This window comes from Caenorhabditis elegans, chromosome III, assembly GCF_000002985.6.
Source record: "Caenorhabditis elegans chromosome III".
In the NCBI taxonomy this organism is placed as follows: Eukaryota; Metazoa; Nematoda; class Chromadorea; order Rhabditida; family Rhabditidae; genus Caenorhabditis; species Caenorhabditis elegans.
The window spans coordinates 10821636-10849075 of NC_003281.10; the positions used below are offsets into that span (position 1 = coordinate 10821636).

Below are 27440 nucleotides of genomic sequence, written 5' to 3' on the forward strand. Positions count from 1 at the left end.
ATTGGAGCTCATAAATCACTGGCTTTCAGCCCTTAAATCCCTGGAGTACTCTTATTCCAACACTTGTTCGCCATTTTGCTTCCGCGACGAAAAAAAAAACTATTATTATTGGTAGTGATGAAGAGAAAAAGGGATAAGGGAGATAAAAATTTGTTGGATCTTTTTCCTCTCAAAAGATAAGCCAGAGAGCTGCCAACCAATTTATCAAGGTCGAGCACACAGGTCAATCCGGGAGATTTTGTTGAAAGGGATTTCTCTGGGAGAAATTATGTGACACATTGCTGATTGCCTAAGTTTTCAGACCATTTTTCAGGCAAATAACAAAAAAAAGAGAACTAGAAGGAAAAAAACGTGTGAAATCATAATCTAAACCAAAAAGTGATTAACTTTAAATTTCGAAAAATGGAAATTATTATGTTGATATTTTTTATTTACACGCGAAATTGTGTTTTGGAAATATGGTACCTGGTCTCGACGCGACAATTGTTTAGTATCCCAAAAAGGATGTGCGCCTCTAAAAAGTACTGTAATCTCGAACTTTTGTTGTTGTGGAATTTTAATAGATTTGAAAATGGGTGTTTTTTTAACATACCAATAAATCATATATAAAATTAATGAACAAAAAGTCAATAAAAATTCAGCAGTGTCGGAAGATTGAAATTACAGTACTCTTTAAAGGCGCACACCCTTTTACATTTACCAAACAATTGCCGCATCGAGACCGGGTACCGTATTTTTAAAGCAAAAATCGCACAATTGGGTAACATTTTATTGAACTTTGTTTTTTTTTTGGATTTCAAAACTAGTTGCCAATTAAAAAAAACCGCAACAGTGCATGTTTCATAATTTTTTTTTAAGAAAAAAAATCTTAAGTTTTTTCGAAAATTTGAAATTTTTTTTCAAAAAGTGCGCTCCACTGTGCCAAAGGAAATAAGAAGTAAATCAATTGTACTATTGAAAATGCAATATAGAGACTGTGGGCGGAGGTAGGGGGTGATAAGGGGCGAAAAAGTGTGATTTTTCGATAAAATTTTGACAAGTTGCGTCACAAACCATTGATCACAATGACTGTACGTAATTCGCTTACGTAAATAGGCTAAATTTTTTTTAATAGAAAAGTGTGAAATTCTTATCATAGAGATAAAATAGATTCGGAAATGACAGATTGATCATGTGACCGGAACATAGTTCTTGTTTCAATTATAATTGTATTTTTTGTAAACTTCTCCAGAACATTTTCGGAGCAAAAAAAATGATAAGAAATCTCAATTTCTGATAACTGCAGTGACCCAGAAATTGTACGTCTTTCGAGTACAAATACAAATCATCCTCCGCCCGAAAGAAGTTGATAAAAATTTGATAAAAATGAGCTGGAAAATGACGAAATTTCTAGAATTCTATTGATATAATAAGTATTAAAAATGGAAAAAAGTGACGATTGACTTGAATAGAAAGTTATGCATATTTTGCTTTTTTTTTCAGCTGCACAAAAAAATGTGCTTTAAGTTTTTTTTTTCACAGCTGGAATTGGGTCTAGGAAAATTTAAAAAAAAACGAAATTTACATAAATCAAGTTGCAATCACGCCCCAATGACAAAAATTGGGTCTCGTTAGGTATTGGCGGCAAAGCCGAAGCTTGAAAACCTGATTAATTCGGGGAAAATATTCCGAAAAGTTTGAATTTGCGGGTTTGCCCTCCAAATACCTAATGAGACCCAAATTATGAAATCGGCATTTCGCATTGGAGCGCGATTGTGATTTAATTTCAACAAGCGTATTATACATATTTTCTTATTTTATGTTTTGCTGATTTTTCATTAAAACCCTTGATTTCCCTGAAAAGCTAAGAATTTACCAAAATTTTTGTTTAACAGTTTAATAGAGGGGTTACGGTATTACCCAGAAGTGAAATTGGACAATTTTCGCGCCGAAAATACGGTGCCCGGTCTCGGCACGACATTTGTTCAGCAAATGGGTGCGCGCCTTTGAAGAGTACTGTAATTTCAAAATTTCGTTTCTGCCGAATTTTATTCGATTTTTCATAGTTTCACTCCCGATTTGTTAAATTGATGTGTTTTTTTTTCGGTTTTTTCATACCTAAAAATGCTTTTGAACGAAAAATTATGAAATCATTGAAATGCAATCGATTGTTCATGGTTTTCCGATAAAAATGTATTTATATTTTTTTTAAATTAAACTCAGAAATAAAACCAAAAAACGCAATCAATTATAATAGCCAGTTAAAGTAAGAGTATACTAGTATTTTAAAAATTATTAAAAATCCGCAACGACGAAAGTTTGAAATTACAGTACCCTTTAAAGGCACACACCTTTTCGCATTTAACAAAAACTTGTCGTTTCGAGACCGGGTATCGTATTAAAAAAATCACAGATTTTTGCGTCTGCTTAATATGTTTTCTTTCTAGAAAATTTGATTTATAAAGTTGCAAAAAATGTTTGAATAATTGCCGCTGTGCCGAGCAATTATTCATAAATTTATACAAATGTTTTCGTCTATCAACACTATTCCGATAGTTTCTAGATCTGCAGAGCGGGGCTATGTAATTCAATATAAGACGTGATCAAACTCGTCGTGTTCCTCTAAATCGTTTTGCAACTCGATCCATCGGATTCCTATCGGGAGGACCCTCGATTCTCCATCAACTTTTCTTTCATGCGTCACTTTACAAATGTGTGCGTGTGTCTCTTTTCTGAAGACATATGGCTTCTCTTCTCGCCAATCACTCGCCTGATTTTTTGTGCTCGAAACCGCGGGAGATGCCAGGAGCAAAGCAAAAAATTGTAAACGAGTGGAACGCGATGGATTTCGGAGATGCGGGGATTTCGTTAGAGAAATAAGCAAGTACAAAACAAGTGGGAAATGTTAATGCCAGATGTTTTGGGAGAACTTATCCATTACTTGATCATTGTGAATATTTATATTGCTCTCTCGCTGGGAAGAAGTTGAACAAGGAAGTTGAAATCACAGATTTAATCATAAAAATTCAATTAAAATCGATATTAGGGACCCAAAAATTATACGTAGAGTCTTCGGACTTCTGAATGAAATCTATATCAAAGGGCAAATCGGCAACTTGCCAATTTACAGATTTGCCCAAAATTTTCATTCCCGACAGTTTGCCGATTTTCCAATTTGCCGGAAGTTTTTAGAGAGATTTTTTATAAGACGGAAACGCTTAAAACGATGCTTTTTTGAAATTTTTCCCGTTTTTTCTAGATATTTTCATAGAATTTGCTTACTTTTTGAAAACTATTCGGTAATTGCCGTTTTTCGAGCAAATTCAGCAAGTTGGCAATTTGCCGGCTAGCCAATTTGCCGGAAGTTTTCAATTCCGCCAATTTGCCGATTTGCCGGAAATTTCAATTCCGGCAATCTGCCGATTTGCAGGAAGACTCGTTTGCCGTCCACCCTTGAATGAATAATGAATAACTTGGAAGATATTAATATGACACATGGCCTAGAAATAACCTGGTGGCCTAGCGTCAATTTTGATTTTTTAGAAGATTTTTTAGAAGTTTTACTATTCAGGAGAATAAAAATCTATAAAAATCCCAATAAAATCGTAATTAATTGCGCATATGTTTTGTATCATTCAACAGCTGAGGAAATAATACGATGAAATGTGTTATTGTGCTCTCATAAAATGCTTGTGTTATTTGTCTTTTTTCCAGATATCACACACACATTGAATCGATTCTTTCGATATCTGAACAACAAGCGGTGTGTTATTAGAACATGAGAAGACACTAATGTTGTCTGAAACTCAAAGAGTCAAAGACGAAGAAAGGGGATTCTTAGGAACTCGGGGGAAATAAAAAATATAAGGAAATATTTGGAAATTAGTGCCTAAGTTCAATTCTACCAACTTTTTCTTTGCAAATATACTAATTAAAACATTTCCTACAGTATAAAAACATTAGAAAAGTTTTCGGAATTGATAAAATTTTTAACATTTTTTGAAAAAAATTTTTGGAATTTTTTTCGCACGGGTACACGGAATTTCAACTTTTCAGAAAAACTTTTTTCTCAGGAAATAGTTCAATTCTATAGTTCAAACACCCGTGCGAAAAAATTCCAAAAATTTTTTTGGAACGGAAACATGTTTTTGTAACGTCTATTTAGTAGAGCTGGTCGAATATACTAGATCTATAACAAAAAAAAGTTGGTAGAATTGAAAAACGCTTATTTCTCGAGATATAGTTCGATTCTACCCAATTTTTCTTTGCAAATCTACTAATTAAAACATTTCCTACAATATAAAAACATTAGAAAGGTTTTCTGAATTGATAAAATTTTTAAACATTTTTTCAGTACGAGTGTTAGCACATGAAATGCCAAAGTTTCAGAAAAACGCTTATATCTCGGGCAATATTGCGAATTGAGGTAAACCATTTCACCAATGTACGTTTTAAAACATTTGCTACAATATAAGAATACTATAAAAAGATTCTGAAGCTAAAAAAATTTTGGAAGTTTTTTCAGTACGAGTTAAAAAAGTTTTCTGAATTGATACAATTATTTAACATTTATAAAAATAAATTAATATTCACTTTGCTCGTTTTTTTGAAAATCTACGGTTATTTTTGAAGAGAAAACTAAAACAGTGAAAACATCGAATAAGATAAATAAGTTTAAAAAAACGCTAAATGCTTTTTGAAAATTAAAAATTAAAATATTTGAAAACCGAACAAATATTTTTTTTTTTAAGTTTTAAAAAATCAAATGGATAAAAATTCAATTATTTACCCTATCAAAATAATTTAAAACATACATTTTTTGCCTTCTTCTTCACGATTACAAAAAAATCAGTTCACAATTTCTCAATAGTATCTTTAAAATCCTCTAAAAATGTAATAAATGGTTCATACTGGTAAACAATTTTTTTCTTGAACCATAACAATTCGTTGTACAATGCTCTGGTATTAGATGTGTTGATTCATATAAACTGAGAGGAGAGGAGCATGTTCAGTGAAACCTGACCCGTTTCTTTGTTTTTCCGGTCAATTCGTGGGTATCACCATCATCCTTCTTTCCTTTTTCTATTGAAACAACTTTGCCCTTTTGAGAAAAAGTCAACGTTTTGGAAAATTAATACAAAATGTATGCAAATTTGAAAAAAACCACAGTGTTGAAAATTGCTGAAATTTTGGTTTTTAATGAATTTATATTACTGACTGAGATTATCCAAAAGAGCATATTTTAAACAGAGCATTAAAAAAATTTTAGCTGCATATTAGCGCTTTTAACTGGAAAAATTTGATCTGAAACTGGGTTAGTGTGTCTTTTTAAAAACTATGTAGTTTTAAGGTCTGTAATTGTTTTCTCAAAAAAAATTGCTTTCAACAAACTTTTGCCTTTTTTATATTATTTACAAAAACAATTAGCATACTGAAAGTGGTTTTTTGATAACTTTATTTTCTTGAGAAAATCAGAAAATACTCAGATTTCTGTTCAAAATATTTAAATTGATAAAACTTTTGGGTTTTTTGGACATACTGTCACAGCTCATTTCCTGGTTTATTTTGAAAATGTTAACAAATTTTCAACTGAAAAATTATAGAGTCAACATTTTTTGATAAGACCAAAGACAACCGAGATGTTGAGAAATGAATGCAATTCCAGTGGGAAAAAATTTTTCAAATCCGCTTAAAAAATTTCTGAATTAAAAAAAAATTAAATTTACATGTAAAAAGTGGTAACTGTTCATTTGTTCCTAACATAAGTTGATCAATAAAATTATTGTTCTACGAAGCTCAAAATAATTCAAGCTAAATACGTTTTTGAGCCACAACCCACAACATTGGAAAATCTGGTGTTCCAAATACCAAAACTTCGACTAAAAATTTTTGAAAAATCCAAAATTATTCAGAGTTTTTTTTTAATGATATTCAGTCATGTTGGACTATTTTAAGCGTATTTACAGTAAATCCCCATTGCCTTTACTCCATCTTTAAAGTTTGAATTGTGCTCAATCTTTCAAAATTACTCTGTCTATCTAAAAAAAGAACACTCGAACACTGATTATTTTTAGCCCATTTTCCCTCATTTGTCTATAAATCCAGCTCCCGTACGATCACAACCTGTCTTTTGTAAAAACAGAACCAGTAAAACGACAAGAAGTGTTGTTTCATCAATGAGTGAGCTCTCTCTAATAATTGCTCAAGTGTGCCGCAATCAAACATGCTCTGTGTTAGAGAGAGATGCCTACTCTTCACGGAAATAGACGACACTCACAAAAGCGGCAAATCGCCAATTGTTACAGTGTGCTTATTGTAGACATTTGTCTCTTTTTTTTTTGAATTATTTTTTACATTGTTAGTTTTTCGTTAATCTTTGAGCAGTCTCTGAATAGTTCAGTAGATCGCTTTGAGGTCATAAAAAAGAGAACAAATACTTGTAGAGGTACCCACTACCGCCCTTTAATCATATTATCAGTTGCTGATAAACTCATCTGCAATGAGAACCTCTACAGTTTTTGGTGATTATTAGTTTTACCCTGTCTAGATTAGGATTGTGTAAGTTTATAAATCCAATTTTTAGGTTCAAAGGTGTATTTTACTGATTTAAAAATATTATTCATTCTCGTTGAAAAGTTTGATAAAAAACTGACTAGACGTCGAACTTTTCCACTGAAAATATCCGAGAGAAAATTAAAACCAAAAAAAAAATCTAGAATTTCCTTAACGCTATTTATATTCAAAATTAAAATTTCCGCAAAATTAAAAACAAACAAAAATATTTTAGTAATAATATGTCAGTTTAAGTTCACCTAGCCGTATCATCACTAAACCAATCTCCTCTTGAAACAATTCTAACACACTTCAAATCACATATATTAATGCCAGGTGTATTTATATAAATTGATCTATACTATTATATACTCTATCCCATCTAAGGACCATCATCATCGCTCAAAAAGTGCTATTGACACCATTTGCTAGGAGACAGTGTCTCCCCCCCCCCCCCTGTTTTAGTGTCAACAATTCTATGTTTGCCACCCCCTACCAGCCGCCTGTCATATTTTACCTGAATAAGGAAGCCTAACAATAACCCTCTTATATATCCGTTTCTTCTTCTTGACACTCTTTTGTTTTATGTTAAATCACAAGAAACTTTTTTTTTCAAAAAAGCTTTGCGTACTTTCTTTGGCAGCGCGTATCTTGGTTCAGCCTAGTCATATTAAAAAATGTTCAACTACAACATTGTGCAGAAATACTTCATAAAGATTTTGCTATTTGAACATTTTTGAAAACATTAAGGACAACCAAGATATAATATATATATGTCAAAAAGTTTGAAATAGGTATTCCTATTCGATGCACCATGTTCAAAATTTGCACTTTTTTCAATTTGGCAATTTTATTTGTAATAAAAATGTTTAACTTCAAATATGTGAAGAAAAAGCTTAAAAAAAATTAAACTCACAAGTTTAAATGGGTTATTCCCGGTCGATGCACCATGTCCAAAGCTTACACTGCATCCCTTTTTGAGCGTAAAACTTTGTTCATTTTAATCATATCAAAAAGTGTTAAACTACAAATATGTGCAAAAATAAATTACCAACATTTTGTTAGTTGAAAATTTTTGAAAAAATTAAGGAAACCTGAGATATAGGCTCGCGCGTTCCATGTCGATGCACCATGTCCAAACCTTGCACTACTACTCTTTCTGAGCGCATAACTTTTTTCATTTTAGTCATATCAAAAAGTTTTTAACAACAAAACTGTGCAAAAACGTTTAACAAACATTTTGCCAGTTGAACACTTTTTGCAAAAATCGAGGACAGCCGAGATATTGGTGCTCAAATAGAATGAAGTATTCCCGGTTGATGCACAATGTCTCTGTGCCCAAATGTATGACTATGGAGTAGTTTTCCAAAAGTTATTAAAAGGGCCCCTTGTCTTCCTGTTCTCTAAAAGTCATGTTAATTTTCAATTCCGCAACATTTCCCTTTCACCGCCAGAAATACAACCCAATAAACCTCAATCCAAGGGGGGGGGGGGGGGGTGAATACCGGACAAAGAGGGAGGTTTAATGCTTTTTACCGCTCCCCCCCCCCCCCCCTCCCCGGGTTAACAATAATACTAGTCAATTGTAATCGGTTTTAGGTAAGTACACGGATCCTAAGTTAATTCTGTGAATGGGTATACGAGAGATTAATTCTCTTTGTTCTACCTTCCAACCTTTCGAGGGCACCGAAGATTGAATCAGTTTTTTTTCGAAAATAAAACACCTCTCCTTCTATAACATTGTCAATTTGTTCTTACAGTTTTTTTTCTAATATTTCTGCTATATTTTTTTTGAAAATTTCAAATTTTCGTGCAACAGCTTACTGTAGGTTTTTGATTCGGTTATGATAGGGCTACTGTAGGCTACTATAATTTTATCAATGTTCTACCGGTTCAAGTTGGCATTTGTCACCCGGTGGTTACTGTACATTTATAGTTTTTGGTAGGCCTACTTTTGGTTACGGTAGGCTACGATAAGACTACTGTAGATTATGGTAGGTATATTGTGGACAACGGTAGAATGATTAGGACAACGGTGGAATGAATGATTAATGAACAATTTGTCAAGGTTACGCTAAGATGACTTTAGAGGTTATTTAGAACTATGTTAATTTCGTTTACAGTAGAGTTATGGTAGAGTTATGGTAGGCTACAATAGTACTATGGTAACTTACTGCATGACTACTGTAGGTTACAATCTTACCGCCTACGAGTACGCCTGAATTTTTCTAGGTTGCGGTAGAATTGTGGGACTACCGTAGTTCATTGCAGGCCTACTGTAGGTTGCGGTAGAATTGTGGGACTACCGTAGCTCATTGCAGGTTACTGTAGGCTACGGTAGGATCAATTTACGGAATAATGTGCTCACATTAAGTCGCGAATTAACTTTGGATTTTCCAGATTTGTAGGATTACTGCGGCGTAATGCTACTGTTTTCTTCCTAACAAAACACCTGTTTCCCAAAAAACTCCCACAGCTGCATTTTTGTCAAGAAATCTCAAAAATCCCTCCTTCTGTCTGACCCCCGACACAAACTTTTTGGTTTTCTTTGAGAAATGGTACCAATTGACAGCTGTACAACCACTCATTTATGTACGTAAACTGTGACCACTGACCACTGCTCACTCGTCATCATTATTTCTTTCCTTTTTCGGTGGTAAAAGAAGGGTTTTATGAATTATTTAGGATTTGTTTTCTTTGTAATGGTACCGTCTCTTTATATGTAGAGTTGTCTGATTTTTGGGTGTTTAGATTACTGTAGATTCTCTGTAACAAACTTTTCTATACGATCAGTTTAGTAGATATTCCTTAGACATGTAGGTAGGTAGGCTTGTGAGTAGGCCAGTAGGTAGTAAAATTTCAGAAGCGGCCTATGTTTTAAACTTGTTTTCGGACATTATGTGGGTTCAGGTTTATGAAAATTCTCGAGAAGATACTTTTTTTTTCAAAATTTGGAAACTTATCAAAATTATCTCTGAAACTTTTGAAAAATCTGAAAATTTTTTTGGCACATTGCCGGTTTGTCGATGTGCCGAAATTTCGATTCCGACAACTTGCCGATGTGCCGGAAACTTCAATTCCGGCAATTTGCCGATTTGCCGGAAAATTCAGTTCTGGCAACTTGCCGATTTGCCGGAAATTTCAATTCTGACAATTTGCCGATTTACCGGAAAAAATCGTTTACTTCACCATAAAAACATGTTCTGAAAGCGACCCACGCCTACTTCGCACCTACACTTACTATACAGGAACGTTTAAGAGTACAATAATGTGAGAAATTCCTTCATTCCTGATTCTTCTTCAAAATGCGTAGGCAGGCAGATAGACAATAAGTAGGCGCCTAGGCAAACAACTATTAATCATCTTCAACCAATCAGAATTTATTTTTTATTGCTGATAAAATTTTTGTTTACCGGAAATATTTTTCTGAGGAATCAATCTCCAAAAATTTTTAAAAATATGTACTTCAAAGTTCTGTCCCAATTTTTTGGAATATAATCTGATAATGTACTAGATCTTGACTATTTATGAGTGAAGGATAACATTAGTATTATTACGTAACTGAAATAGATTCTTATCTGAAATACCCACCAGGCCTCCTTTTTCCTATACTTTATTGGGTCCGTTTTCTGATTTTCTAATTATTTTAATCTGGCTTTTTTTCGAGATGTTTGGAATTTTATTTGCACAAAAATTATTTTTTTAAAGAAATTTTCCTCATTTAGCTTGAACATTTAAATTTATCAATTTGATTTCCAATAGTTTCGTCAGTTACCAATTTTAGAAATAAAGATATCACAAAAATTCTGTCAGCTATCAAAAAATTGGTAACTGACAAACTATTGGAAATCAAATTTTTCACAAGCTATGCCCTCAAAATAAAATTTATCTCTGGAAAAAAGCGGAGGAGAGAGAAGAATGCAAACAACAAATATAAGTTTTTCTTCGAAAATTTCTTTTTTTTTGGTTACAACTACAACAACAAATCAACAAAAGGCGTTCTGCCCCCGGAAAAAAGAACACAAATAGATTCCGAAAGTTTGGTTTTTTTCAGATAATCTTTTGACAAATTTCAGAAAAGTTTTATTTTTAGTTTTTAAAATTTTGAAAACCGAACATTTTTTTATTTTTGTGAAATTTTTTTGGACTTGAATAATACATTTAAAATTTGTAATTGCGCTTAATATTTCGAAAAACTTGACAATTTTTTTAAAATAAATTTAAAATTTTCAGTTCTGAAAATGTTATTTTTTGGAAAATTTTCACAGGATATTCAAATTTTTTCTGAGAATTATATTTTTCTCAAAACTTCAAAAGATTTTCAGATTTTCCTAACTAGCATAAGAAATGTCAAAAATTTATGTATTTTTTGCCAAACTAAAATTCAGAAAACATTGATTTTTTAGAAATAAATTTCCCATTCTGGCTATTTAATAAGTTTTAGTTCTAAACACTTTTTGAAAAATTCAAAAAAATTCCAAAACTTCTGCACAGCAGTTGTTGTAAAAAATTCACAGATTTTTAAAAAAGTTCCATTATTTTCGTAATTTCTCAACCAATTAACATTCCTATTTATTTTTTTTCAGATGTTTTTATATCATGACTAAAGCTAAAACAACTGTTCTATAAAATATACTAAGTCCGCGAGAGAGTACGCGAGATGAAGAGACGCAGAGAAACCAAGCAACGAATCAAAGCGGCGCTTCTTATCAAATAAAAAGTACCCGTAGGCGGAGAAGTTAGGGGTCAAAGTGGAGCTAAAGTGAGCTATTAGTGACATTTAATTGGTGGATTAACTATATTATTTTTTGGGGTGAAGAGCTGAGAAGTTGTGTAAGTCAAAATAAATTTGTGTGTCAAGTCAAAATATTTTACATAAAATCTGAATTTCCCGCAAAAGAAATTATTCAGAAAATTTAAATTTCCTGGTAGAATTTTTCTCAGCAATTTCAAATTTTGTCCAAATTTTATCTCAGAAAGTTTGAGTTTTCCTCCAGTTCTTTCTGAGAAAATTTAAATTTTCCGCCAAAAATTGTTCTCTGCAAATTTAAATTTTACTCTAATTTTTTACTCGGAAAATTTGAAAAAGTTTCCAGATACCATTTTCTCCACAATTTTGAATTTTCGCAAAATTGTATCTCAGAAAATTTGAATTTCCCGAGCTATTTTCGTTGTCAGTTTCCTTCCATAATCCCATTTCACCTAGCCTTCCCCTAAAGTCATCATAAGGGAAAATATTCCAAGTTCCCCGGAAAGGTAAAAACCATAAACGCCTCCACCCCCGCCACCCCAACCATTTTTCCTTTTTCATGCAAATACCCGCTTCTCACGCTTCAAAGCTTTTCCCCTGAATACCCCAATCTTCCAAAAATTCCAACTTTTTACCTATTTTCCCGGGCGGTCGGGCGGGCGGTCGTTAAATATCAGTGACTTATCAGAGGAAAAATATAAGCAAAATGGCAGTAATTATACCCCGCATTTCTACCGTTTATGGCCTCCCGTTAGATATGGAAGTGACAGTTTTGCAGGAAACTTTGCATTTTCTTGTACTTTTTTAGTAATATTTTTCTGCAAAATTTCTGTATGAAAATTTAATTTCCAATTTTTCGTAGGTTTGTCGGAGATACAAAAATTCGGAAAATCATGATTTTTTCAATTTTGGGCATGAATTTGGAATATCTCAATAACCAATTAAGGTGCGATGTTCTTAACAAAAATACCTTTAATTGTGAACCTAAGAAATACTCAAAACTTAATTTTAATTTTTTTCAGTTGACAACCTATATTTAAATTATCTTAGTTTTAGAGTTACAGGCCAAATGAAAAAAAAAAAATTTTCAATTTTTTTCTACTTGAATAACGTCTAGGTTTCCAAAATCTCCGGCAACTTTTCTATTTTCCCGAGGGGCTGTATACAATATCCAGATGGCTAGTTTGATACACTTTGGGATGAAATGCTTAGAAGATATATAGTTTATAAATTAATTTATAAACAAATTTTCAAGAGGACTTGACTTGATTCGAAAAATTTTGATTTTAGGGAAACGGTGCAAAATTTAAAATTAAATTTGGCATATTTTAAAGTGTGTTTTAAAATTTTTGAAAGGAAATTTTTCTTTTGAGTTTCAATATTATTTTCTCGAACTTTATATATAAAACCAATTTCCACTTACTCATCAATTTCCAAAGAAACGCCTGACAATTCAGCCACCACTCCCATTTCATGTCAGACAGTTGTTTTAAGCTTATTAATTTATGATGAAGAACACCGTTTTAATCGGATTCCAGTTTTTACGCGAAAACTTTGATAAATGTAGCATTTTCCTGTTATTTTGAAGTTTTTTTTTCAGGAAAATCACTAGGTTGAATTATTCGGTTCAATAGATCTATCACATCGCATTAAATTTCTATTTTTTTTTAATGCAGCGTTGATATATATTTTTTTAATTCAATATGTTCGAAATACTTTTTTATTTTGAAATTTTCGCTTTTAAATAGGCTTTCACTCAAAAGCTATTTTTCAAGCCAGTATTTTTGAATTTCCAATTAAAAATAGGTATTTTTTCTATTATATTTAATTTTTAATATATAAGTTTTCCACTCAACCCTGTAAACTTTCTAAATTAAAAACATGTTTTTTCTAAAACTTCTAAAATTATTATTTCACTTGAAATGCCTGTCCTAAATCAGTTTTTTTCCTAAAATTACTTTTTTCTTATAAATTTGAATTTTTATAATTTTTTGAATTTCCAATATAGGCATTTTTGAAATTGCTATAGTGAATATTTCACTCGAAATACCTGTTCTAAATTATTTTACTTTTTTTCCTTTAAAATAAAAATTTCAGATGCTCTGGTGATGCGCCACTTCCTATTTGTGTCACTTGTTTTTTCCATACCCTACACTTGCCACGCTGGATGTTATCAGAGACGGTTGTGCTGTGCGGGAAGGAACAATACATGCAAGGTTAGATTTTCAGTGAAATTTTTTTAAAAATAAATTGTCGATTTTGGGGAAATTTTATAAAAGGTATTTAACATACTCAGAAAATGTTCAAATTAAAATTAAAAATTTTTTAAAAAAATTGTTTTTTTTTAATTGCAAAATTTTTCTGATAGTTCGGAATCATCATGCGTTTTTCTAAAATAACATGTTAATTAAAAATTAAATAAAGTAACACTATTTCAAATTTTGGCGTATTGAAAAAATTTATGAATTAAATCTGTATTTTCTTCATTTCCTTCAACTTTTCAAAATTAGTGAAGTTTATTATTTCTTTTATAAAATTCGTAATGAAAAGAAATTATGCAATTTTTAATTTAATTGTTTTAATGGTGGATGAGCCAAACTGTTAAAAACATTTTTCAAAAATTAACATCTTTCAATTGAAAGATATTGATTTTTTGAAAAATTTGGAAAAAGAAATATTTACAACGATTTAAATTCCAGGGTGTAGACGACGGAATAGCGCATCTTCCAACCGTTAGCACAATACATAATGAAGAAGCACAGACATTTCATCAGAGACCAACTGTAAGAACAGAAAAAGAGTACTATACACCGCATTATGAATCATCTGGAGATGGATACGATCTCATTTTTCCTGATGTAAGTTGCAAGGGTATTTGATAATATATATATATTTTTTTGGCAATTTCAAAAAGTTGTTTTTCTATTTTTAAAAAAGATTTTACGTATAATCTAGTCAAAAAAAATTAGGATAGAATGCTTTAAAAAATCTGAGAAAAAAATCAACAAGAAATTGATTTATAAAATTTTTTCAGAATTTTTTAGAAATTCCAGGAAATATTGTAAAATTGGGTTTTTTGGATTTTCCAAATACTTAAAATTTATTATTTTTCTCAGAAAAATGTAATTTTTTTTAAATTATTGATTTTCTAAACCAATTTTACGAGTTTAAATTGAACATTTTATTTCTCAATGTTTGAATTTGTTGCAGTAAAGGTTTCTAATTTTTAAAAATTATTTTTGAAAAAAATAAATAAAATGTGTTTCTCAATTTTTCAGAATTTCTGTGTGATTTTTTTAAATCCCCCCCCCCCCCCCACTAAAATATGGAAAAATAATTTAATTTCCAGGTTTTCGATGAAGAAAGCGATGAAAGAATCGGGAAACTCGTGCTACCAGATATTATAGAAATGGATGGATCTGGAGCTGATAAAGTTTACGAGAGATATGGTCTTGGAAGTGGAGACGGAGAGCCGGAAGACGTAGAAACCCAAGAAATTCCATTGACAACACCGGCCCCTCGGCTGAAAACTTTGATTTTCGGATTGAAACGGGATCAGCGAACACCGCCGGAAGAAATCACGCGGTATAGCGAGAAGCCTAGGCATCTTCTAATACGGTTTGCTTTTCATTTCTTTGTTTCTAACAATTTTTGCGTGTTATTTTTGAAATACAGGTCACGCCCATTTGTTGCAAAGCGGGCGCGCAGTTTTGAAGGTTGGCGCCATTATGAGCGAGATCTTCTAAATTTGAAAATAATTTTTTGAATATAATTTTGGCTAGAAATTAACATTTAAAATTTCAAATTATTTGCGCCAAAATCGAATTTTTCATTTAAAAAAGGAATTTTGGCGGGAAATTCAAATTTCTAATTTTCTAATAAAGCTTACTTTAGCTTACAAACAAAATGTATTTTCTTTTCAAAATAATATTGGGGAATACTTTCATATAATTTTTCAAACTATTTTCACCTGGAAAATCAATTCTGAAATTTTTTATACATTAGATACGAAATTGAAATTTTTTTGAGTTAAAAAATATTTGGCGGGAGATTCAAATTTTGAGCTAAAATTCTAGGTTTTGGGCAAGAGGAACTAACTTTAAAGTAATTTTGAATTGATATTGAAGTTTTAATTTTTAAATAATTTTAGCTTGGGTTCAATTAATTTTTAAAAAATAATATTGTTAATAATAAATAAATATTGACTGGAAATTCAAATTTCAATTTTTCAAAAAAATTGGCGATAAATTTGAATTTTTACTTTTAAAAAAATCCTAGATGCATTTTCCGACATCAGAAGGTATGAAATTTGTCGGTTGAAGTGATTTTTTTTTTCAATTTTTTTTGCTAACATTGTCATTGTCCACTGTCATTTTGAAAAGTCCGAGTGAAGTAAAAATACAATTTTTAACTAAAAAGTAACACATGACCGCGAAAATCTATTGGTGACCGAGATATATTTTTTCACGGCCACCTAGCATTCCACATCCAACTCAAATTTTTCAGGTACTCTCTTTTATCCAAGTTTATGCCATTGAAAGTCACCTCGACTCCTCTTTTGTACGAAGAAAATCGTGTGCAACCAGCGAATAATCTGTATTATTTGGAAAGTTCTATCAGTGAATGCTATTGTGATGAGCACTGTGTCACACTGGGAGATTGTTGCTCGGATTACACGTTCGTGTGCCCACGTAAGGAAATTTCAGGGTCTTGGCACGAAATTAGTTAAACCAGGGAATTAAAATGATTCTAAAAAATCGATAATTTCGTTAAAATTTACTTTTTTCAGTGATATTTTTCTGATAAAAACTATTCTTAGAAATCAATAATTTCATTAAATTTATTAGAAAAATCAATAATTTTCATATAAGATGTTTTCTACCAAACCGATAACTTCCAGCAAGAGACTGTGTTCTAACCGATTGGGACAGCTGGACACAATGCACTGCGGACAACGGAACCTGCGGTATAGGCACCCAAAAACGCCTACGCCACGTCATCCAACACGCAGAACGTGGCGGTGCCGCCTGTGAACCCTTAAAAGAAATGCGAACTTGCTTTGTCGAATGCCGACCCAAAAAATCTGCGCTTGACGGTAAAATTTTGCGAAAATCGACTTTGAAAAATCAATATTCGTTTAGATATAACGACTGTGGCATTGATTTTGGACTACAGGCACAATAAGACACGTAGCAAAATTAGGCGGAACAATATCTACTGGGATCTACCAAATGTGGCGGAAAAGATGAAAAAAGCCACGTAGTAAGATTGATCTTTTTGTAATTTCTCGTTTTACACTTTTTTTGGGTTCCATTTATAAGAAAATTTATTGATTTTTGGAAAATTTGAAAATGTTATCGACATTAACACGTGGTGTCAAAGTGTCCCATTTTGGTTTGATCTTCGAAAAATGCGGGAGAAGAGACGCAGACTTTTCAACTTATTTTTCATGGTTAAGAGTGTGCTTACCAGGGGTGTGCTACAAATTTGCCGAGCTCGGCAAATTTTGAAATTTGCCGCACACATCAAAAATTTGACAATACAATTTTGACCCATACAATTGATTTTTCCCCAAAAAAATTTGTAAAATGACACAATATTGAGTTATTTTAATGTTTAAGCAAACACACTACACGGAACTTATTCTGAAACCAGATGTGTACTAAAAATTTAGTAGTTTTGGTGCTCCAAAAAACATCAAAAAATATCAAATTTTTTGAAGTTAGTTAAGCACGGCAAATTTGCCGTGCTCGGCAAATATTGGAAAAAGAGATATGCCGCACACCCCTGGTGCTTACGTCGTATTTTCCTGGGCGAAAAATTCCCGCATTTTTGTAGATCAAACCGCAATGAGACAGCCTGACACCACGTGCTTTAAAAAACACGTTATATTGAAAAACTTAACCAAAACAATTATTTTTCGACTTTTTTTCCGAGAAAATTGAAAAATTCTCAGATTCATTCTAATTTCCAGCTACTGCGTACACTACACAATTGACTGGGTCAACCGCAACTGCGTCTCTCGTCTCTTAAACAAGGGGCTTTCAGAAGGAAGTGTAATGTGCGCCGAGTGTCAACCAGAAGCCACGTATCACCGAAATAACGGGCGGTGTGCGTCAGATTTGGAGGACGGAGATCAGGGATTCTGGAAGCTCATCGGTCCTCAATCTTGTAACGGAATTTGGACACGAATAAATCGAACCGAGAATTGTCAGTGCCAGATTGAATATCCAAAGGATCATCCGTTCCTGTTAGTCTAGTAGAGCGCGATTGCATGCCCGGTTTTTCAAATGTTCTAGTATTACGGGAACATAAAATTCTGAGAATGCGTTGCGCAACATATTTGACGCGCAACATATCTCGTAGCGAAAACTTATCTTTTAATGACTACTGTAGCGTTACAGGCTCGATTTACGGGCTTGATTAGTATTTTCTCATTTTTTTGCTTAATTTTAATATTCTATCGATAAATTAATTCATTTCAAAAATCGACCCCGTAAATCGACACAAGCGCTACAGTAGTCATTTAAAGAAGTACTGTAGTTTTCGCTACGATATATAGTTGTATTTTGCGCGTCAAATTATGTTGCGAAATACGCATTTTTACAATTTCATGTTCCCGTAATATTATAGGGACGCAGAAAAATCACTTTTTGAGGTCGAGGTGAAAACGCGCTCCACCGCAAACCACAGGTATTTGGCGGTAAAACCGTCAATTCAAATTTTCAATTAAATTCGCCAGTTTTAAAGGATTTTGATTTTTATGCCCCATTATTAATTTCGGCAAAAAAACAATTAAAAACGTTTGAAATTTTGATTTTGGCTCCAAAAACTGGCCGTAGGGCGCGTTTGCATTCTGATTTCAAAAAAATTTGGTTTTTTTCTGCGCCTATGTAATAGCATCCAGTGCCTTTTTGGTCTTTCCTGCCTCAATTGTCTTGCATAATTTTTTTTGTCAATTTTCTTCAATTTTTCAAACTTTCTCCAACTTTCTCTCTCAATTTGCCCCAAGATCTTCAAATGTATTCCTTTATTTTTTTTTCTTTTTGACGACCCAAATATTGCCTTCAATGTTGATAAATCGGTGGAATGAATAGTAATTTTCATTTTAATTCCTATAAATATAATAGATTTAAATTTTAATATCACAAATAATTGGCAAATGATCGGAAGGTGAGATTGGAGACGGCAGTGCTGTGTATTTTATCACTTTTTCGTGGCTTGGAAGTGGACAGTGGCGGATTGAAGTGGCTCCTGAAGAATATACAAATTTTTAAAATTTTTTTAGCAATTCGATTTCTCCGAAAATCGAAGAAAATAATTTTAAAAAATTTGAATTTTTCCATTTTTGAATTTTTTAAAATATTAAACCGCATTTTTCAAATCAAATTTTTTTAACAGCCTGATTTTTTGGTAAATTTAATTTTTACTCAAATTTAGGTCAAAAATTGAAAAAAAAAGTTAAAATTTTTTAAAAATTTTTTCCAGAATAATTGCAATTTTTATTCTAGCGAAAAAAATTTTTAAAAATTTCTGAATTTTTTTTTCAAATTTTTGAACTACGAAAATGTCCAGTTTTTCAGTGAATTTAATTTATTTTTAATTCATATTTGAAAGTTTTTTTTTTAAATTAAAATCTAAAATTTTATTGAAACTGTAAATTTGATTTTTTCCAAAATAAAAGAAAAACCTAAATTTAGTTAAAATTCTAGATTTTTATTTATTTTTGAGTTTTAAAAAATTCGAATTTCGGAAAATGCCTGAAATTTTTTTCAATTTTTTCAGCAATTTTTTTGGCAATTTCCAAAAAAAATCTAAATGCTTACCAACTCCCCAAATATAATCCAAACATCCGACAAATCCATCCTTTTGGCTACTTGCCGTGTAATTTGTATATTCTGGTGTTCCAGTGAGACAATCCATTTTCTTATCGATTTTTATATCCTGTGGAGTAATTTTTGAGTCGCAATTCCACACGGCGTCTTCTTTTGGGAGATTACCCTGGAAACTAGTGTTTTTAAGAAAAAAAAAACACTTTTTTAAAAAACTTTTTTTTAGTAATTGCAATAATTATTTTGACAGAAAATTTTGGATTTATTCTTGGAAAAAATTGGTTTCATTTTGAAAATTAAGAGAAAAAAAATTTCAACTGAAATTCAAAAATTGCTCTTTTTTCGACGATTAAAAAAATTAAAAAAATTAAACTTTGATTTAGAATTTTTTTTTTGGAATTTTAATAATTTACAAATTTCGAATTTTCATTTTTTTCGGAGAAATTAGCATTTTTTTTGTGGAAATACATATTTATTATTATTTTCTAAATATATGAAAAAAATCGAAAAAACAATTTTTTTATTAAAATCTTTGGAAAATGGAAATTATCAAAATTCCAGAAATTTATCGTTTTTTTTTTTGAAAAAATTTAGAAAAAGTAAATTTTCAAAAATATTTAAAAATTCATTTTTTTTTTTTTGAATTTTTCGATTTATCACCTATTTTTTTTTTAAATCTGAAATTTTCAAATTTAAAGCGGTAATTTTGGAATTTTTGTTTGAAAAACTAAAAATTTTTTTTACCAAATTTTGGTGTTTTTTTTGGAAATTCAAAACTTTAAAAATATTGAATTTTCATTCACTTTTTGCTGAAAAACTCTGGAAATTATTCAAAATTCCAGAAGTTTGTCGATTTTTTACAAAAATTCTGAAAAACTTTTTGGAATACACATTTTATTTTTGTGATTAGTATTTTTGAAAATAATAAAAAATTCGATTTTTTGTAAATATTTATTTTTCACCTATTTTTTAAAGAACATCTGAAATTTTCAAATAAAAAAAAACAACCGCTCTAGTTTTTTAGCGATAATTTTGGAATTTTTGTTTGAAAAATTTAACTTTTTTTGGAAACTTGGAAACACTAGAATAATTTTTTATTTATTTTTTCAATTTCCTTGAAATCAAAAAAAATATATTCACCATGCTCATCAAATTAAACACAGCTCCATTGGGTGTACTATTGAAATCTCCTCCAAATAAGACAAGAACCTCAATTCCTTTATTCAATTCTCTAGTTTCCTCGTAAATTTCCAAAAGTTTCCGTGTACAAGTCAATGCTTGTAGCACTTTCACGTGTTCATCTATAGGATTATGGTGTAAATGTGTATTGCCGCAGACTAGAAGTTTCCCGGTTCTGGAATCTTTTAGAACCACAATTTGCAAAACTGTGGGACGAGTTGAAAATCGTTCTTTCGATTCTTCTGATGTCTCAAGGATCCCTAGAATATCTCCACTAGCTAGCTCGGCAACTCCGTAACACTTTGAAGAGATCACTTGAAACCTCTGACTATCGAAAATAATAGCAACTCCTTCGGAAACTGTTCCAACTTTTTTCGCGATTTCACTAGAATAACTGATCGTATTTAAAAATGGCACAATGAAATTCTCATGACGACTGAGATCAACTTCTTGAAGGAATATCAGAGAGCACCGGGCACTATGAATGAAATCATGCAGCTGTTTCAGGAATATTGGTGTTCGGTAGATAATTCGTTGGCTCGATTTTTGGCAATAATTGAAGAATAGTTGTTCTTGTGGGAGTGTGAGGTTTAGGTAGAGGTCAGCCAGAATGTTATACGACATTATTCGAATTCTGTAATAATTTGGAATTTTTTAAAAAGAATTCTATTTAAATTCTAAAATAAAATAATCGTTTCTTTTTTCGAATTTTTTTGTGTATTACGATTTTGAAATGTTTTTTAATTGTTCTAGATTTTCACATGTTTTTTTTTAGAAAATCTGAAATTTTCCATTTTTTTAAACAAACGCTTTAGTTTTTAGCGATTACGAGAAGCGATCGGTAATTTTGGATTTGTTTTTATTGAAAATTTTAACTTTTTGAAAAAAAAATTAAACTTTAAATTTTTAATTTTAGAAATCGTTTTTTTTTTTGGAAAAAAGGTTTTTTTAATTTCAATTTTTGGTTTGTCCCTAATTTTTAAGAAACTTTAAAAAAAAAACTAAAATACAGTTAAAATTCAGAAAAGAACTCCGCCCACGTCGTCTGATTGGTTGAAAAAAAGGCGGAGCAAATCGCTGAGTGGTCCTGCAGTGTTTCTACAGAAATTTAAAAAAATCGCAAAAAACTTGTTTTTTGCTCCAAAACCGAAAATTATTCTAGGAAGAATTAAAAAAAAAGGCTTTCAGTTTTTTTAATATAAAAATCGAAATTTTTTTTTATTTTTGTATTTTTTTTCACTTTTTTCATGAATGAAATCTTTTTTTTTTGTGTAAATTTTTGGATAATTCAGAAAATTAAAACGAACGTCGAATCATCTTCCAATGAGATTTCCTCGCACCATTTGACCTGCTCGTCAGTAATAACCTCATCGTGGAGCTGGGAAATCGGTCTCGAACTTATTGCAGCGCTGAATAATTTCTTTTATATATTTAAAATGTTTTTTTTTTTCATTTTTTGTTTTTCATAAAACTTAAAATCAACTTCAAAATTTTTTCGATTTTTTAAATTTTAATTTCAAAGAAGTGTTTTGGTTTTTCAAAAATTGGCAATTTTTCTCATTAAAATTAGTATTCTTTTTTATTTAATCTCTAGAAAATCACAAAACGTTTTGTAGTTTAATTGATTTTTGAAAATTATTTTTCTAAAAGATATTTTTTATTATAATTTCCCTAGCTTTCGAGAAAAATTTTCTTTTTTTTCATAATTTTTTAAATTTTTACTTTTTCTCATTAAAATTGGCTCTTTTTATCTGATAATTCAACATTTAATATTTTTGATTTCAAAAAAAAAAACCCAGAGCTTAAAAAAAAATGTTCAATATTTATTATTGAAATTGGAATTTTCTTTGACAAATTAATGGTGAATTTTGGTTTTTTTTTTCGAATTTTATTTTCCGAAAACGAAAATTATTCTATATCGGATATTAATTATTTATTATTTCTGAATTTTTTAAAGGATATTTTTTTTCTTAGTTTTTCAACAAAATTTTTTTTGTGTTAAGAGACATATTTTTCTACAATTTTATAGCTAATTTTAAGCATTTCGCCGCCTCCTTACTAGGCTGGATGATCTTTTCCAGACTCCACAACGACTGCGACCAGCCGGCTAACATCCTTCTCATCAGGCTGGAAATATGGCCCAGAATGCCTAAAACTGTATCCATGCAGCTTAAAAGTTCGAGCTGCCTCGTCCTCGAACGCCAGTTTCAGAGAATCGTTATCCTTCTGAGTTGGACCTAATTTTTCCGATTTTCCAGTCTCTTTTTGATCCTTGACGAACCAATGTAGCTGTACACGAGTTCCTTTGATATTGTAGGCAATTGTAGGCATACAGAATTGGCCGACGATCGGTGTAAGAGTAATTGATACTGTAGAAATTGGAATTCCGTTGCGAATTACTTCAAATTCGGAGCCATTAACCAATAATTTTGAGATCCTTTTATCATCAGCAAATTCTAGAGTCGTTTTTAAATTTATATCCTTGAAATTTTCAAATTCCGCGGCTAATTGCATCGAAATATCCTCCTCAGAAGCCTCGGTCCTTGACTTTTTCCTCATTAGCGCTGAAATCTGGAATAATTTGCTTCATTTTTAAATTTAAATAATTTGATAGATTTCCCTCACCTTGGGCAAAGCTTCATCTACCAGCTTCTGCTCAAAAGCTCGCTGAGTCTTTATCACAAAATGCTCCTCTCCGTGATTAAACTGGAACATAAAATTCAATCCGGTTTGGATTTTCTTTTTTTGCACTGGCGCCTCGGTTTTCCAGAGAAAGATTCGATTTGACGGCAGTAACATTGTTCGTCTTCTTTTTAAAGGTGTGATCAAAGCTTGTTCGTCCTGAAAATAAATAAATAAACAACTTTTTGAATAGAAAGCAAATTTTTAAAATTTACCTTTAGAATATCCTTCCAAGAAAGCGGTTGTTGGGGAGCTTTTCGGATGAATACTGACTTAAAGAAGTCTGTTAGATGTTTTAACATGTGAATTTAACAAAAATCTCATGAATAAGGCGGAGTTTGACACAAAAAAATCTCGGTTTTGAAATAAATCACAATATTGTTGCTTGTCCGAGAGGAGTACGCAGGAAAGGCACGGAGTATGCGCCAGCAGACGTTACTTGGCGCATCAAGAAACGCGCAAGCATAATATTCAAAATGGCATTATTTATAATATTTCCGGCAAAATTCAACATTGAATTTTTAATGGTGCGTCCATAGTCTGCGGAAAACGGGAAATTCCAGCCTGCGGAAGCGTCCATAGTCTGCGGAAAAAAACAAGGAGTTTCTCGCTTTGTTATTGGTCAATTTCAAAATAGTGGGCGTGTTCAACCAATTAGGGGCTGTAAAATTTTAAGCTGAGCAATGGGAAAACAAGAAGCAACAGCTGATTGGTTGGCCACGCCTACTTTTTTGAATTTTGAGGAAAAAAAGAGAGGAACTCCGGTTTTTCCGCAGACTATGGACGCTTCCGCACGCGGGAAATTCCCGTTTTCCGCAGACTATGGACGCACCCTAAGACATTTCACTTTTTTACTGTAAATAATGTATGTATTATTTACAGTAAAAAAGTGGAAATTACTGCCACTTTTTTAGAAAGTTATATTTCTCCCGCATTTTCAACGAATTAATTGTTCTTTACACCCCTATTGCCAAACCACTTCGTCCGAAATCCACCTCTCACAAATCCATTTACAGGCTTGCGCGTCGCGCGTGCTCGAATACCATATCAGTCAGAAGAAAAATGCGTAAAGAGCTCAAATCTATCAAACGAAGACTTGCTCATGAGGAAGACCAAGCCATTCACGCCACTGACTCCCGCAGTGTATTTCAGCTTGTAAAAAAAAGAATCACCCCCCGACCTCAACCTATCAATCTTGACATCAATAATGAAACAGTGTCTGACCCAGTGCGCATTGCAGATGAGTTTATTCATAACTTTGCTCTGTCATTCACAGCGCCTTGCCCACCCTTCCCAGCTCTTCCGGCACCCAAGCCCTCTAAATTATCCCTCGATTTCTCGCCGTTCAACATCCACAGGCATATCAAAGTTCTTAAAGCCAAAATTGGGTTTTCTACCGACAATATCAATTTCTTTATCATAAAAAAGTGTAGTGATTCTCTAACCGTCCCCTTGTCCATAATCTTTTCCGAGTCATTCTCCAGCTCCTTCTTCCCGACCCCCTGGAAGACTTCCATCATTGTCCCATTACACAAAAAAGGGTCCACAACTAATCCGGGTAACTATCGCCCGATTACACTTACTCATCCATTGTCTAGACTATTTGAACGAGTTGTACTTGATGCTCTCAAGCAGAAATTATCTCCACTCCTCTCTTCCAAACAATTCGGTTTCCTGCCTGCGCGCTCATGCACTCTGGCAGTTCTCGAATCGACGTCCAAAATTCAGAAAGTCCTCCTTGACAAGAGCAAGTATGTGGATACTATATATTTCGATTTCAAAAAAGCATTCGATAGTGTTCCCCACAACTTGCTTCTTCTCAAACTTCTGAATGTTGGGCTCGATTCAGGATGCTGTGAGTGGATCAGCTCGTTCCTCAGTAACCGTTCATCGAAAATCAAAATTGATCATTTTATCTCGGACAACTCTTTCAATGTCATGTCTGGTGTCCCCCAAGGTAGTGTAACTGGACCATTCCTCTTTCTTTTGTATATTAATGACTTATTATATTTTCTTTCTTTTGTATATTAATGACTGATTTGTTCCCCCCTGATGTCCATGTTACAGCCTTTGCCGACGATCTAAAATTACTCGGATCGGACCCCACCTCTATCCAAACAAGCATCAATATTGTCGCTGATTGGTGTAAAAAATGGCGTCTAAATCTTGCTGAGCACAAAACTGCCGTATTACATTTTGGAAAAAAGAACCCCCGTCATAAATACTTTGTAAATAGTGTTGAAATTAAACCGCGTGATTCTATCAGAGATCTCGGAATCATTGTCGATACCAAATTATCATTTGTAAATCATATTAATCAGACTTCTAATAGTGCCCTCCTTAAGTGTCGCCAAATCCTTCGTTCATTCCGCTCTAAAAGTCCCGAATTCTATTTTAAACTGTTCAATGTTTACATCCGCCCCGTACTCGAATATGCCTGCGAGCTCTTCCCGCCCAACTCCACCGAACTTGCCAAAAAACTCGAATCTCCCCTCCGGTTTTTCTCAAAGTGTGTCTTTCAAAGGTGCAATTTATCTTACTCGTCATACAGTAGTAGGCTTTCAGAATTTAATTTATTGTCTACCCACCATAGACGGGTTCTTCAAATCCTCCGAACCTTCCATAAAATTATTTCAAGCGAGTATCACTTCCCGTCCTTATCATCGTTCGTTCGAGCTTCACGCTCTACTCGTCACCCCTATCTACTTGTTGTCTGTGGTGTCCCGTCTAAATGTTTTCTACATGTTAACTTGTCGTTGTGGAATCGAATAGCAAAACGTTTCCCTCAATTGTTAACTCCAAATGCATTTGCGTCGCGCCTAGGCTCTATCCCATTTGACACCCTCTTCCCCCCAACTTGACCTCCCGGGCTATAGCTGGTCCAATTGGTCATTTTACTTATTTGTCCACACATCTTTTTTATTTACTTTTTTTCTTTATCTTCCGGTGTAGCTATTTCTTGTGACAAATAAACAATTATTAAATATTATAGCACAACCAAATGTTTTAGTATTCAACTTTTTATCACAAATACAAGCAAAACGAAGTGAACCATAACAATGAATGTGTGAATAACATTTCCAATCTGGGACCTATTTTTTAAATACCAATGAGACAAGTTGAAAATAAAAGAATCTAACTACAAACATTTAGTTTAACATATTTAGGATACCTAGGAGAATTGAATAATGTAATAGTCGCTGCAGTCCCATCCTTTCGTCGGATATTAAATACTTCAAAATCGTCCAATTTTCCATCAGTTGGTGGTTTTTGATAATCAATTCCATTCAAGGCAATTGTAGTGAACTCGTCCAAATTTGAACCGTTTTGGGCATACATAATCAAAATCTCCAGCCATTGATTTGATCCATTGATCCAGTGTTTCAAAAATAGGCAAATATCTGTTAGGGGTAATAGTGTATGCATAAGTATTTCGGAAATATTTGAAACTAGTAAGTCTTCCAATTTAATTGATTCGTCTTGCTTTATCATAATGTTTTTAAAGTTACAACAGGTGACTGCTTGAAAATCTTGAACTCTCGGGGAGAAACAGCTTAGGAGCAATTCATCAAAATTCCATGAACATCTCTTCAATAGGTTTCCGTGAAAAGTGTCCATGTAAGGAGATGTAAAGTGTAATGTTTCGATATTTAAGCTATCGAATTCTTCAATGATGGATTGGTAATCGTAACTACTAATCGTCAGTTGAGAAACTTTTTGTTGATGGAAAATGTCAAGGATATGGTCTAGAAATTTTCTTAAACCGATTTCCGACACTTTAAAGGACAAGCTTTCAAGTGTATTGAGTTGGACGTCTATGGAAATTATTGTCGACATTGTTAAAATAATGTTATTAGCTCTCAAATTCAACGATTCAACTATAGATTTAGCAAATTTTGAATTGAAAGATATGGAAACTCTGGAAAAATAAAAGTTATTAAAAGTTAGAACACAAATAAATAATTCGATTTAAATACTCACAAATAATACACATCCATTGTTTGAAATAATAAGCGTAGCGGTTTGGAAGGTAGTCGGAGAATAGGGAAACCAGCCATTTTGGTTGTAATAAGGACAACTGGACAATGGAGCAATGGACAACTTGGTGACTGATGAACGAGTATCGATTTGTTATATATATATATAACGCTGCGTTCTTTAAAACAACGCGAATATGGTGCATTGATAAATTAATTGATAAATAAATTAAACAAGTGAATTTGAGAGTTTTTTTTTTTGAAAAAAACTCCTTCTAATCTCACACAATCTTGACAAAACCACATTTTATTCACTTTAAAATCTAAAAATCAGCGCATTCAAAACTTTGATGCAAACATTAATTTTCGAAAACTATTATTCAAATATTCGCAATTTTCGCTTATCCGAGAGGAGTACGCAGTGAGGTGTGCGACAAGTGCGTCAGCAGTGGTTGCCTGGCGCATCGAGAAACGCGCAAGCCAATTTAT

General features: G+C 32.3%; 3 protein-coding genes and 1 non-coding gene across 6 annotated transcripts; 1 reads left to right on the forward strand and 3 right to left on the reverse strand.

The window, feature by feature from the left end:
• Window positions 1-45: 45 nt before the first annotated feature.
• K11D9.10 lies at window positions 46-178 on the reverse strand. The gene has a single exon (NR_101851.1). It is a non-coding gene; the product is annotated as a small nucleolar RNA K11D9.10 (small nucleolar RNA).
• Window positions 179-11300: 11122 nt separating this feature from the next.
• Window positions 11301-17816, forward strand: sbsp-1 (SMB domain-containing protein; the record flags this gene model as incomplete). Of its 3 annotated transcripts, none has more annotated exons than NM_066986.6 (8): window positions 11301-11364; window positions 13379-13497; window positions 13981-14139; window positions 14631-14899; window positions 15788-15972; window positions 16182-16376; window positions 16423-16543; window positions 17256-17816. In NM_066986.6, 7 exons carry the CDS (start codon window positions 13390-13392, stop codon window positions 17539-17541), a joined length of 1323 nt encoding a protein of 440 aa, NP_499387.1. The 3 variants fall into 3 exon arrangements, with proteins under 3 accessions (NP_499387.1, NP_001317877.1, NP_001317878.1); NM_001330967.3 differs by having other exon boundaries at window positions 14631-14866; NM_001330968.3 differs by lacking the exons at window positions 11301-11364; window positions 13379-13497; window positions 13981-14139; window positions 14631-14899 and having other exon boundaries at window positions 15810-15972; window positions 17256-17541.
• Window positions 17817-18369: 553 nt separating this feature from the next.
• On the reverse strand, window positions 18370-23385 carry pde-12 (Endonuclease/exonuclease/phosphatase domain-containing protein). The gene is made up of 7 exons (NM_066987.5): window positions 23190-23385; window positions 22918-23133; window positions 22352-22863; window positions 21600-21701; window positions 20254-20926; window positions 19108-19282; window positions 18370-18535 (listed from the first exon to the last, which is right to left on the reverse strand). Exons 1-7 carry the CDS (start codon window positions 23274-23276, stop codon window positions 18414-18416), a joined length of 1887 nt encoding a protein of 628 aa, NP_499388.1. The 5' UTR covers window positions 23277-23385; the 3' UTR covers window positions 18370-18413.
• Window positions 23386-25978: 2593 nt separating this feature from the next.
• Window positions 25979-27328, reverse strand: fbxb-85 (F-box domain-containing protein). The gene is made up of 2 exons (NM_066988.3): window positions 26956-27328; window positions 25979-26893 (listed from the first exon to the last, which is right to left on the reverse strand). The coding sequence occupies exons 1-2, from the start codon at window positions 27030-27032 to the stop codon at window positions 26110-26112; spliced, it is 861 nt and encodes a 286-aa protein (NP_499389.1). The 5' UTR covers window positions 27033-27328; the 3' UTR covers window positions 25979-26109.
• Window positions 27329-27440: the final 112 nt, after the last annotated feature.